Source organism: Eptatretus burgeri, chromosome 12 (assembly GCF_056783735.1).
Source record: "Eptatretus burgeri isolate ZD-2024b chromosome 12, Ebu_testis_v1, whole genome shotgun sequence".
Taxonomy (NCBI): Eukaryota; Metazoa; Chordata; class Myxini; order Myxiniformes; family Myxinidae; genus Eptatretus; species Eptatretus burgeri.
In genome coordinates, this window is record NC_140972.1 from 41607256 (window position 1) to 41620971 (window position 13716).

Sequence of the window (13716 nt, forward strand, 5' to 3'; positions counted from 1 at the left end):
CATATTCGTCATCCTTATTGTTTTAATTGCAATTTACATGTCCAGCTTTGAAGCCTCCCCATCGTGAGCCTTCCTTGGAGGATCCAGGTCATAAGGAAAACACCATGGGAATTGGGCGTGCAGCTGGTGCAAAAGATGGTCGGTCTGCAAAATGCTGTACCTGTCCTAAAACAGCAGCACAGCTTCGTCAGGAGGCTGATGAAGTACACTTTCAACAGACGTTTGAGAACTTCTTGCAAAACCAAATGTTTACCATCAGGTCAGTGACAACTTAATTTCCTTAATATTTTGTATAAATATTATTTTGCAGTCCTTTCTTTTAAGGGGCATTATGAGTTAACTTTTTGAGCTTATCTGGAATTTAAATTCCAGACAAGATATCATCATCGCAAACCGTCCATCCGTCTCCTATTTCCATTTCTCCTGTCAAAACCGCTGGGCCGATTCGGCTGAAATTTGGCAGCAACGTTCCACTCCTGACTGGTAACAGGGATTGCAAAGCTTGTTCAGGTCACGTGACTTTAAGTAGGTCAAAATGGCTGACAGTACATTTCTTCAAAAATCTTCTTCTCCAGACCCAGCAGTAAGAATGCTACCAAATTTGAGTTACAACATGAGGCCAGGGCCCAGATAAGCGGCAGGTCCAGTAGTCCTATTTTTTAATTATATGCTTTTGTCTGCACCAAAATAAATTTGTGTGTCCAAGATATGTATAACCTCCAAAAAATGAAAATTATCCTGCAAAAGAGTTTAAAACTTACACTGATGAAGTCACCAGAGGCATTATGTTTTTGAGTTGTCCGTATGTATGTCCATGCTAATTTTTTATGTTTTCTCGGCAACCGCTTATGTGATCGACACAGAATTTTATCCATAGATGTGACTACTCATGCAGAATGTTCTAATGATAATTATGATGTCATAGCTTATGTGTTGGGGCAGTCAAATTGAAAAAAAGGAAAAACTTTGGACCTCTGCATCCATAGTCTCCGAAACCGCTCCGTAGAAAAAATTGAAACTTGGCACTTGTCAAGTACTCCCCATGGGAAGGAAACAAGGGTAATTTTTTTGATGATGTCATAGGTGGCTTCATTCTGATGTCATCATTGCATATGTCGTACGCTTTGTCCGATCAGTATGAAAAATTTTGATGGTCAACTTGGGCTAAATTTTATGGGGGAGAAATGTTGATGACATTTTTTTTTTACATAAATACCTTCAAAAATCTTCTCTGAAATGGTTGAACAGATAGAGACGAAGCTTTACAGTTATGATCACCTATTCATGAGGAACAAATAGTTCTCCACCTATTACATCATAGGTCACATTATTTGGCAGCTATAATGTTTTGAAGAATAAACCTTTTAAAATCTCCTTCTCCAAAACAGCTTGACAGATGGAGGGGAAACTTCACCCATATGTTCCCCAAGCCTTGGGGATACCAGTTTGTTCATGACTAATTAATAGGTTACATGGTCTGGCAGCCATATTGGATTGAATGAAAATCATTCAAAAAATTTTTCCTCTTGAACTGCTTCATCAATTGACATGAAACTTCACAGTTAGGGTCTAGTAGTCATGATGAATATGTCTTTTAAATTTCAACCTGATCAGACACATGGTCTGGCAGCCAGAAATATTTAATATATTGAATCTGGGTTCAGGGATTTAAATCAAACTTGGAACAAGTATTATCATGTAATAATGTGGGCAGAGGCACATCTTGTGACGTCGCGATGTCGAAGAGTGCCCTTCTAGTTTTTACATGATATGATGTGATCTCTCAAAAATAATAACAAATGAAAGGGCATCGCCAGATTCAAAAATATAAGGGCACTGGGTAGAGCGCTTACCTCTTCCATGTAATGCCTGATCCACAAGAACATATCAGGCCCAATACATTTTTGAAATATGCTGCATATCGTTTTTGGCCCGATCAATGGTGAAGAATCACTTTAGAAATTAAATAATTCTCGTATCCAGATCCGGATTTGGATCTTCACGAAAATTGAATCAATTCGTCAGGGTCATAAACTCAACCTGTTCACCAAGTTTCATCCGAATCCGTCCACAATTTTCTGAGATATCGTGCTCTACCGTACATTAGTTTAGCCGTGTCTCTCAATGGTGAAGAATCACTGAAAAAAATTATCAAATTGATTCCCTTTTTCCTTGTCACACTCACAACACGTCCACCGAATCTGTCCGAATCTGTCCGCACCTTTTTGAGATATCATGTTATCTATTATTTTGGGCCCTATCTCTTCATCCATCCATCCATTGGGACCATACTCTGTACAGAGCATTGGTGCTGCTGAAGCAGTCTCCTAGGCTATTGCGCACAATCCTGGACAGGTGTCACTCCGACACAGGATACTTGAATGGCTCAATCATCCCAGGAAGCTGGTAATCATTTTGCCAACCTCAGAAAGATGACAGGCTGAATCAACCCCACCTGTTATTAATTCAATGGGACAGGATTTGAACTCAAGACTCTCGGATCCCAAGCCTGCCACCCTAACCGTTACACTAACACCAGACATCTATCTCTCAATGAAGAATCACTTTTTATAATTCCAGTAGTCGGATCCAAATCCGGATCTTCACCAAAATCTAATCAGTTTGTCCTTGTCACACACCCAACCTGCCCACCAAATTTCATCCAGATCCATCCACTACTTTTTGAGATATCCTGCACATACACAGAGAGATGGACAGAGAAGGGTGAACACATAACCTCCTTCACCTTCGGTGATGGAGGTAATAGGCAAGGGATGTTCATGTTTTTGCTTCCCAGGGTGGAATAAATGGTCCTCCTAAGCCAGTGGTTCCCAACCTGTGGTACGCGAGGGCCTTCCAGGTGGTTCGCGAGCACTTTCGGGCTCAACCTTTAAAAAAAATGAAAAAAAAAAAGACAGGTGGGGCTCCATCTATGCTCGGTCGAAAGTCAGGGTTTCAAGCCCATGTGAAAGCTGTGTCACCAAATGCCACTGGTGTCCATTGTTTCATACACAGATTTGCCCTTAGCACTAAGCACTAAGGTACTCCCTCCGAATTTGTTATCATGCTTGAACCGATTAATCAAAATAGTTAATTTCGTCAAAACATCCGCCCTGAATACTCGGCTGTTCAAACTGCTCTGTGAAGATCTCGGCTCCGACCACACCTGTCTCCTCTACCACACAGAGGTTCGCCGGCTCTCCCGGCGGAATACGACCAGGTGTCTCTTTGAACTGAGGGATGAACTCCTCGTATTCTTCACGCAGAAAGAACACGATTTTCAAAAAGATCTGGAGGACGAGGAGTTTATCTCAATTTTGGCCTACCTGTCGGACATTTTTGGGGTCTTCAACCACTTAAACCTGTCGTTCCAAGGGCCCAACTGCACTGTCTCAGACTTCATCTCGAAGCTGGCAGCATTTGTCCGGAAGTTGGACCTCTGGATCAAGAACGTGGAGAGCAAACGCTACGGAATGTTCGAACTCCTGACTACCCTTGAGAGCGAGCCCAATGATTAATTTTCCCAAGAAATTGTCCGTCACCTCTCACTGCTCAAGACTGAGTTGATGCATTACTTCCCAGACATTACATGTTGTGCCTACATCACCAATCCGTTTTCGGTTGAACCAGGCGATCTGCCTGTCGGGACCGGGGAACGAGAAGAGCTCATAGATATCCAGGCTGACGAGACAGCAAAGACGAAGCACAAGGAATGCTCTCCTATAAACCTCTGGGTGACCATGGCCTCCGCGTACCCGACACTAGCTCGTCACGCTGTTCCCCAGCTACTGATTTTCCCCTCTGCGTGGGAGTGCGAGCAGGGGTTCTCAGCCATGATGACCATCAAGTCAAAGAGCCGTAACCGTCTTGCTGCGCCCGGGCATGATTTCCGATGTGCTGTGAGCAAAGTTATTCCCCGCATCGACCAGCTGGTGGAGAAGAAACAGATGCAGCCCTCGCATTAAATTTTGTTCTTTGTTGACAGTTCGTTCATTTGTGTGTTCTACTTGTGAATAAATTGATATCTTATCGAATTGAGTTTTTCTGGAACCAGGTGCTACGCGGCGACGGTATGGGACCTCCAAGTGGTACTCGATCAGAAAAAGGATGGGAACCACTGTCCTAAGCAGTTTTCACAATAAATATACAACATAAATATAGTTTTTCAATCACCCTTGCAATAGTTACTCTTGTTGTTATAGGTCATGAAAATACTCAGCTAAAATTCTTTGCTTCTTTCTTCAACTTTCATGTCTCAAGAATTAAAAAAAATGGTTGGCATACCGTATGTGTGAACACCCTTTTCTGTTGCAAAAAGGTCATGCCTGTGACTTTTTCCTTGCTTCTGCTGTGAAAAGATCCCTCATTTTAAATACTTTTATAACACATGAACTACCCCATCAGAAATGTTCAAATATTCAGTGAAAGAAAACGGACAAAATTACACAAGTGAATGAAAAATTAATTGTCAATAAATTAACTCCTTGATATTGAAGCATAATGTCAACATAATCTTACATCGGCTTGAATGATCGATCAGGAATGCTTCTGCTGTGCTCTCTGCAAAATCAAAATACTGTAGGTTCTGAAGATGCGGAAAGATGTCTTTGAAACAAAATCTTAATTAAGAATCAGCAATAAATGAAGGAATGATTAAGTATTTTTAAATAAATTAATTTGGCATTTTCAAAATTTGTCTCAAAAGCTATTTATCTAAATGAAATTCCGCAGTATATTGGCAATAATAAGACCCAATCGTGTCTCTCACCCATAATTGAATGGAATAACCAATTAGCTCTCACCTCATCAATTAATTATCTGAGATGGCTAGGATGATTAACTCAATTTACTCCTCCTATGCTCTTCTCACTGAAGAAATCTGCAGAAAGCAACCAAGAAAAGCCACACAAGGTAAGCCCTTTGTTGTTTCAAACTCTACTCAAGTTCCTCTACAGCTGCAGACATTCACAAATAGTACATACATGAGAATCCCAATAATACATGCCCCCCCCCCCTTTCAGCCACCTGACTGGTTTCATCATTTGTTGGCATCAGCGAAGGCATCTGGACGAACGTTCTCCCATTGAGGAGTTGGTAGGCCTCGTGATTTGTGAGCCAGAGTATTATTCTTCCAAATCACACCGCTGTAAATTTCACACTGGCAGTTCCCTTCAGGATTATATGGGGTAGTGTGACTGGTCGAGACGCCATGAGAGTGTAGAAAGTGCTTTATTTCTGATGACAAAGAGGAACTTGCCCTGACAGAATGTATGTAAGCCGGCATACCAAACATAGCAAAGAGTTGACTAACACATCTAATGACGATGCAAGTTGTCATGTCAAGACAAGGAAAAGCAAATGGGAAATGAGAAAACTCATCCATCACAGTAAGCAAGTAACAGTTAGCAGTAGATGATGGCAAGGGCCCCTTGAAATCCATACTGAGTCTTTCAAAGGGTTGTGTAGCTTTTATCAAATGTGACTTGTGACTGTTGCAGTTGATGGAATCTTGGTTTGTACTCAGCACACACTGGACAGGAGGCCGTTACCTTCTTCACATTCTCAACAGAGAAGGGAAGATTCTGAGTTCTTACCAAATGTACCATTCTTGTAATGTCGAGGTGGCTGAGAGAATTGAGCAGTTCAATTTGGTATCTGTACTGATTGCCCAGCAGTATTCTCTGGAGAATGTGTCTGCCACTATGTTCTCGCTGTATATCAAATACTATATATCTCGCTGATACTGTATATCAAAGTTGTAGCAGGCAAGTTCAATCCTCCATCTTTGTATTTTTTCATTCTTGATCTTTCCAATTGCTTGGAGTCGAACATGAAGGCTACGGACTTCTGATCGGTGATCAGGGTGAAATAGCGCCCTGTCAGATGGTGTCGCTAATTGCGCAATGATTATACAATGGTATATGCATCTTTCTCCACTGAAGAATGTTTGTGTTCACTCACATTCAGTATCCCAGGGAAAAATGCTACAGGTCTCCCGACTTGGTTAAGAGTGGCAGCTATCGCAATGTCAGAAGCATCCGTCTCAACAACAAACGGAACGGATTCATCAATAGAATTTAACCACCAATTTCTGCACCTCTGCTTTTAGATCATTGAACGCTTGTTGGACTGCATTAGACATAGGAAAAGAACCAACCCGAACAAGGGGGCCGACCTTCTTCAAGTAGATAACAATCCACTGAGAGTAGTACGAAAACGTACTAAGTGCTCGATGCAGAGACATCTTATTCACTGAAAGGGGAAGGTCACGGAGCGGTCGAAATCTGTCGTCAGGCCTAATTAACCCATTCAAAATTGTTTATCCCATGAGACCAACTGAGGCTTCATAGAAGGAGCATTTATCAGGGTTTAAGGATAGGTTTAACTTCTTGGCGGCCTCGAGAAATTTGTGAAGATTAGTGTCATGCTGTTCCTTATTTTTGCCACAGACAGTAATGTTATCCAGGTCAGCCAAGGTATCAGAAGGTCTGTTATTAGCAATAAACTGATCTGTCACCTGTTGAAAACAGGCGGCTCCACTTATCACCCCGAATGGAATTTTGCGATATTGATACAGCTGCCCACATGCCTCAAATACAGTGTATGGTTTGTCTTCATCTCTGATAGGGACCTGGTGCTGTATAGTTGATACTGCATTACCTCGTTGACAAAATCGTCTATCTTTAGTTGTGGATAGGCATCTAGTTGTATGAAACAGTTGACTGTCTGCGAATAATCAATCATCAAATCGCCTTTTGTGTCGCTCATTCATTGTAACTACAACTTGAGCTTGCTAGGGTGAGATGCTGGGCTCAATGATGCCCTCTTCAAGCAACCTTCTTGTTTCTGACTCAATGAAACAGCTGTCTGGTGCACTGTGCTTTCTTGCTCTAACAGCAATGGGCTTGCAGTTGGAAGTGAGATTGGTGAAAAGTGGTGGAGGTGGTACGGAGAAATTGTTTGAAAAATTCACTGCACAAGACGGTTTCCTTTCCCACATTCCAAGACCGCATCTTCTGTTATATACACCTCATTACATTTGAAAAAACAATTGCTTTTGATGGGAGGGAAGAGTTTAGCGAGGCTGTACACCAGGTGTGCCCTCGAGGTGTAAAATGGCACATTATTTTGTCCAAGTAATGCTAAACTGGGTTTTTTTGGAAGTACGAACAAGGCAATTTATGTTCTGCAGTGTTTATGTATATAATTGAGTTTAAATATAATAAAAGTCCCCACTCCATGAATAATATATACTGCATTTGCTACTAGTACAGTACATTAAACTATCCTGCATTATATAACAAATAGTAAAAGGGTCAAAAAGGATGTACAATTTTTTGGGGGGAAGTTTAATGCCGTTGAGGCAGAATCTTTTACACCACCTTCTTTAACACCTTAAATTAGTTATTCATGCCTGTTTTTCGTGTCCTTTATGACATCCCTAAAAACAGTAGGTTTCCTGTTTGGAATGATTTTCATTTTGTTTAATTACAAGACAGACTAAAACAATTACCTTTCTCCTCTGTACACGTGCACTCTCAGGATGAGATTTCGTACACATTCAGAGACAAAGTTCTGCTAAACTGCAGGTTCGTGTTCAGATTCATTTCTGATTCGTGTTCTACATTATTCCAAATATAAAATTAAATTGAAATAGAGTAATTCCTCCCTCATAGACTGACGTCTGTCTTTACACAGACAGACATATTTAACCAATTGCTCGACCCCGCTTTTGCACTTTGCGTGCAGGGTAATAACAAAACTTGAGGCATAATTTCTAGCGAAGATTTAAATGAGTTACAGAAAGAAAGAAAAAAAAGAGTATAAACAAGACAGTTGGTAGGTTATTGGATGGGACAGATTTTAAAGTCAGAACAATGATGTTGAAGAATGTGTTTTTTTGGGGGGGTGATGGTGGACTTTTCAATGGCCCATGAACATTTTGGCCTTCATTTGTTTTTTGGAACTTATTCAAAAGGAGCAGTGATTATTGAGAGTATTAAGCAAAGGTTTTCTCGCATCACTGCTGCCAGGTTGTTCCGTGTTCCTGCCGACTATCTCAAATTCTGTTTTGGCAAATGAATACTGGATCCTGGCAGTAATGTGCAGTGTGGATACTGGCAGTGATGTGTAATGTGTCAAGGTTTCCAGTTGAAGTCTGCTATGTTAAGGTCATGATATGTGCAATCTGTGGATGAAAAAGGCAAGCAAAGACAAGTCTTATGATAGGTATGTGCTGAGGTTAATTATTTGATTGCTGTTGGCAAAATGTTACTTTTGATGCCTCACAAAATGTAGTTACTCTCTTAATACTTAATATTATTTGTCCCTACTTTTTATGTTATTTTTCTTTATGCCTGAAAAAACTAGAAGTTATTTTAAACAAACTATAGTGGATAATCAGAATAATGATCAATTACTGCACTGTAGTCCCAATAAGGAAGCCAGGCATAACACACACGCACACACACACACACACACACACACACACACACACACACACACACACACACACACACACACACACACACACACACACACACACACACAATCCCACACATCCGCACACATCCATACATACACATATACATACAAACACAAATATATAAACACACAAACACAGATATATTACGCACTGGTAAATACTTACAAAAGTTATTTTATTTGAAGTTATAACCTTAACTTATAAGCAATTGACTGGATTCCCAACTGCCCGGATCATCAGCTGAGCACCGTTTTTCACTGAGGCTTCAATCCTTTCAAACAAGAACCTATCCAAATGGCAGATCCACAACCCCGGTCACAGGTTGTGCCAGAACCCTGAAATGAGCTATAAATCTGTCATGATACAGTTGTTGTTCTTATACAATTTCTTTACCTTAATTCATTTGTGCATGATAACCGTCATTCATGAAAAGCAATGAGTTTCCATGCCTGCAACCATACATTTAACAACATGTACTTGTGTTTTGAACTTGCAATTTTGTTTGATATCGATTCACAATTGCAGTCATTATGATTTTCCAGAATCGTCATTTTCAATAATCATTCAACTTAATATGTCTGAGGCTTATGGATAAGCTTTTACTGACTTGACATGTGGAGTGAGAACATTATTAGTCAATGGGAAAATCAACGTATTTGCGGATTTGAATCTGGGATCTCAGCTCAGTACTCAGATGGGAACACCAAGCAGGCCATTTTCAAAATCTTAATCTCATGTTTGATGGATATTCATTACTTTTCCTGATATTTACCAATGCCAGTGAATTACTTGTGAAAACAAAGTTGCAGGAAAATGTAATACAGGCTTTTTTGTGTTTATCGAAGAAAGTGAGTGTATATACAGTAAGTACCACAGTAAGACTCGTCAGACCTGTCAAGTTGATATGGACAAACATGTAAGGATTCAATATGTTCTTTAATTTTTTTTTTGGCATTCTCAAATTATATCAAAAGTTTTTCTTTCACTACTTTACTTTATTGATACACTTGCATGAGTTGATATTCCTACCCTAGATTGCAAAAAGAATACTCTAATTTCTCATTGAGTAGGCAGAATGAGGAAGAAAATAAGTCTTGAAATGTTTAGAAAAGCATTACCATACATTCATGTGTCTTAAAATCTTTCTTTTATGTGATTTAATGTGTTAAAGAATAGAGCAAAGAAAATTGTTTCAGGAATTGGCTCTGTACTTCAAGCATTTCAGTCTGTTTCTGAATATTGTGTGCTGGTACCTTGATAAATTCTGGCCTCCTGGTCTGTGGAATTGCTCACATCTCGCCATCAAAGTCTCTCTGTCCTTTCAGGTTAGAATGCTGAAAGAGTAGTTCTGTGGCTGACATAAGATTCCTTCATGCCAAGATTGAGCTCTCCATCCTTTTCAATATATGCTCATTCATCATAATTTCTCAAGCCAGCATCAACAAATTTATAAAGTTGAATTTGTTAGACTCCACCTTATTTAAGACAGCTCAAATGATATGCAGAAACCAACTTTTAATACAATGGAACCTGTTTTATGCAGCCACTTTTGCTTTGCAAAGGAATGACCATATAAAAACACAAGAGTCAGTATTTTGTTAACTACAAAGAGTCAGTTAACTAACAGCTCAATGTGGAAAAATAACTGAATATGCATTATCACTTATGGCAACTGTTAGTACGAGGCTATTTTCTTGTCGAGAAAATTTGAACCATGAAACATGGTGGGCTGAAACTTTGCAGGGATACGAAGGGAACTCCAAGGGAGTGCATGAGTGAAAATTTGGTGTTAGGGTTAATTTAAACACCCCTTTTGAAGATAATTAACGGCTTTATTTAGTTATCCTTTATCAAGGCATCATCCTTGGTCAGCACCTGAGTAAGCCCTCCGTCAGATAGCTGGGGTCTTCATTTGCCACTTTTTTTTGGCTTGCTCAACAATGTCTTGACTTGGAATGGTTTTTTAAATGTTAAAGCGCTCATGAAGTCATACCTACGAATCGCTGGATACATCACAATGCTTATAAACCCTCGGAGACACCAATGTTCATAGCTTTATTTCATTTCCACATAAGTTATAACCTCGAGAATCTCTTAACCTGAGCCAAATTTCAAAATTTAAACTGTGGAGTTGACCTTAGCAGCAGTTCCAACTGCTAAAAAAAGTGTTCATTTTTCCAATTCACACATTGTTTGACACTCCGGACTTCTTCAGGCAGTGTTTAATATGACAGATTGGTGATCGCAAATCGCTTTCCAAGCATGCCGTTCCTTATTAATCGTTTCATTGGAGTGCTTGCCTGAGTGCTTAAGCCACTTGGCGATACCTCAAAAAGCTGCTTGGATGTACATTTGCAAGCCATGGCAATACACAGCAAAAGTACCTGCACTGTCACTGCAATGTCACTGCACTGTCACTCTGTCCTGTCACTCTGCACTGTCACTCTGCAATGTCACTCTGCACTGTAACTCTGCACTGTCCCTCTGCTAAACACAATCAAAAATACATCGAAGACGTGCAAAGTTCAGGCTCCTTCTGCTTGGGTTGTGCCAAGCCTGCTGTTCCTTATCAAAGGATGGATGAAGGGAAGGATGAATGGATGGATGGAATTGATGAATAGCAGGGATTAAGGGATTACACAGGAAAACTGCAATCACTCGTATGCTACTGAGGTTAAAAGTTAAAACCTACTGTACGTTCTTCCTGACCGGTACATCTTGACACCATACATTCCAGGTGCATCAAGTGTATCAAAGCGTTAGTTAAATTTACTTTTTCACATTTCAAAATCGGACCGATTATTCTGGGATGCTTGAGTATTCTGGATTGTTCAGTGCTGCTTGTGCAGCATATTATAACAAAATAAACTGTCTTTCATCTCACAAGGCAGAGAAACTCATCTTTTTCAAAACAAATCTGAGCTTTGTGGACTTTAAATATTAAAACTCCTAAACATGACATTTTCCCTTATTTTGAATTATGCCAGCATTGGTAACAAAGTAATGGTTGGTCTCCTGCTGAGCTTGTTAAATGACCAGGGCCCGGTTGCTGAAAGCATCGTTAAATTTAATGATCGATTAGGCTTAATCAATCATTAAATTCCTTAACGATAGATTAGCAAATGACAGGATTTAACAGTGTTGCTCAAAGGTTAAGAGGGATTTAATCGATCGTTAAAGTTAACGATAGCTTTGAGCAACAGCATTAAACCTATCGTTAATTTAACGATAGGTTTAATCGATCGTTAGGCTAATGATAGGTTTAACGATGCTTTGAGCAACCGTGCCGGGTGAGTAGCCCCCACTCATGCCCTGGTACTACCATTTATAACACTGAGTCAACTGTCAACGGCTGATTGATTTACTTACTATATGAACGACTTTTCTCAACAAAATCCATTTGTAACCCAGGGACTCCCAGCCTGGACTGTATTTTGTATCAAACTCGCTTTTCACACGACCAGACAAGTATGAAACGCTTAATTTTATATCCATCGATAACTTATCGAATGAGCACTTTTCCTTCCTTCCTTCCTTCCTTCTTTCCTTCCTTCCATGTAATAGCTGCTTTATCAGGAATGAAGATTACCGCATGCAGTTGCTGACCATTTGTTTAAAAATGACAGGGTGCTGTGCCATTTGCAACACCAATTGATTAGAGAAGTGATTTAAAATGTATTGATTCACAGCCACGTAATAACATCAGTCTGTCAACTGTGGGCACGGCAGGGCTGGATTTATGGAAGGATCAACGGGACATTTGTCCAGGGCCAAAACTCGGGGGGGGGGGGCCCATGAAAAACATACGATACGTTTATTTATTTATTTATTTATAAAGCCAGTACAGGTGACGCTCATGTAATCTGTGTTCTGATAACACATTTTCGCTACAGTGCGGCTTTAATTCAACAACAACAACCACCGCGCTATGCCATTCTGAGCTAATCGTTCACTCACAGTGGATGCTTTTGCCACGCTATGTCATTCTGAGTGAGTTGGTTGTGCTCCATCATCCTTTGCGAGTCCGAGTCGTTATTGCTCCATCATCCAGTGTGAGTCGTTTGTACTCCATCAACCTGTGCGTGTCATTCATGCTCCATCATCCTGAGCGAGTCATTCGTGTTCTGTCATCCTGTGTGAGTTGTTATTGCTCTTCTGAGCATTTCATCTTCTGAGCCTTCAACCTCAACTGGACAGCCAGCCACACCTGAATAAGCCTGCCACAAGCAATATGTACTTTATCCAACCCCAATCATGACGACACTTATGAACAAAGTAATTAATTTTTAATGTTTTTATTTGTTTTATATTTTATTTATGCATTGTTTACTGCTTTTTTGAGATTTTTATGTTGGTCTTCAACTTTAAAAGTTTCAAATCTTCCCTGTTTGGAACATAACTCAGATTTTTACATGTTAAATATTTCCCCGAAACACGTTTTCGGATAACATGGCGTTTCGCGGGAACGCATGCCCCATGTTATATGAGGGTCTCCTGTATGTATATATTCCCTTGTCGACTCGTAGGTAGCAGAGCTAGGTAAATGGTATATAGGGTCACATCTGCTATGTAAGGCAGGCAATTTGACTTCCTCCATCCAGTTATTGATAAAATTGTGTAAACGTTTTGTCAAAATCACTTTGCCATTTCAATATATCACTTTATTAAGCTCAAACTGATAATTTAAAATATTTTTACTTTTAATTTATCTTCAGTTTTAAAAAGTGTTGTGGTGAAATATTTATAGATCAATACAATACACAATAACCCAGTTCAGCTCTTTTTTTTTTTTTTTTTTTTTCTCTTATCACTACTACTCTAATGTCCCAGGGGCTGGTAAACTTTAATCCGGCTCTGGGGCAGGCACTGATCCGGCATGTTATCCACTTCATGTGTGCGCAATGACGTCATTATTTACCACTTTAGAATCTGCATCCTCGGTAGCAGTGGCGATACACGATAGTCATAGCCATTTGGAAGCATGAAAAAAATCATGTCACAACTCACAATGATAAGTGGATGCCAAAAATAATAATGTTGAATCAATAATCTGAATCGGTAGAATAATCGGCCAAATGTTTTTTTTTTAATCCGTGATTGCTTATCGTCAAATTTTATAATCACCCAGCACTAATGTATGTATATATATATATATATATATATATATATATATATATATATATATATATATATATATATATATATATATATATATATCTACACGGCCATGG

The 13716-nt window shown here is 39.6% G+C and overlaps 1 protein-coding gene across 1 annotated transcript in view; it reads left to right on the forward strand.

Moving 5' to 3' along the window:
* Positions 1–13716, forward strand: part of LOC147015490 (insulin receptor-like) — a 300293-nt gene that overhangs the window by 222675 nt on the left and 63902 nt on the right. Inside the window, exon 10 of the mRNA XM_085850275.1 lies at positions 46–259. Coding sequence (XP_085706401.1) covers positions 46–259 — 214 coding nt within the window. The remainder of the gene's footprint in view (positions 1–45; positions 260–13716) is intronic.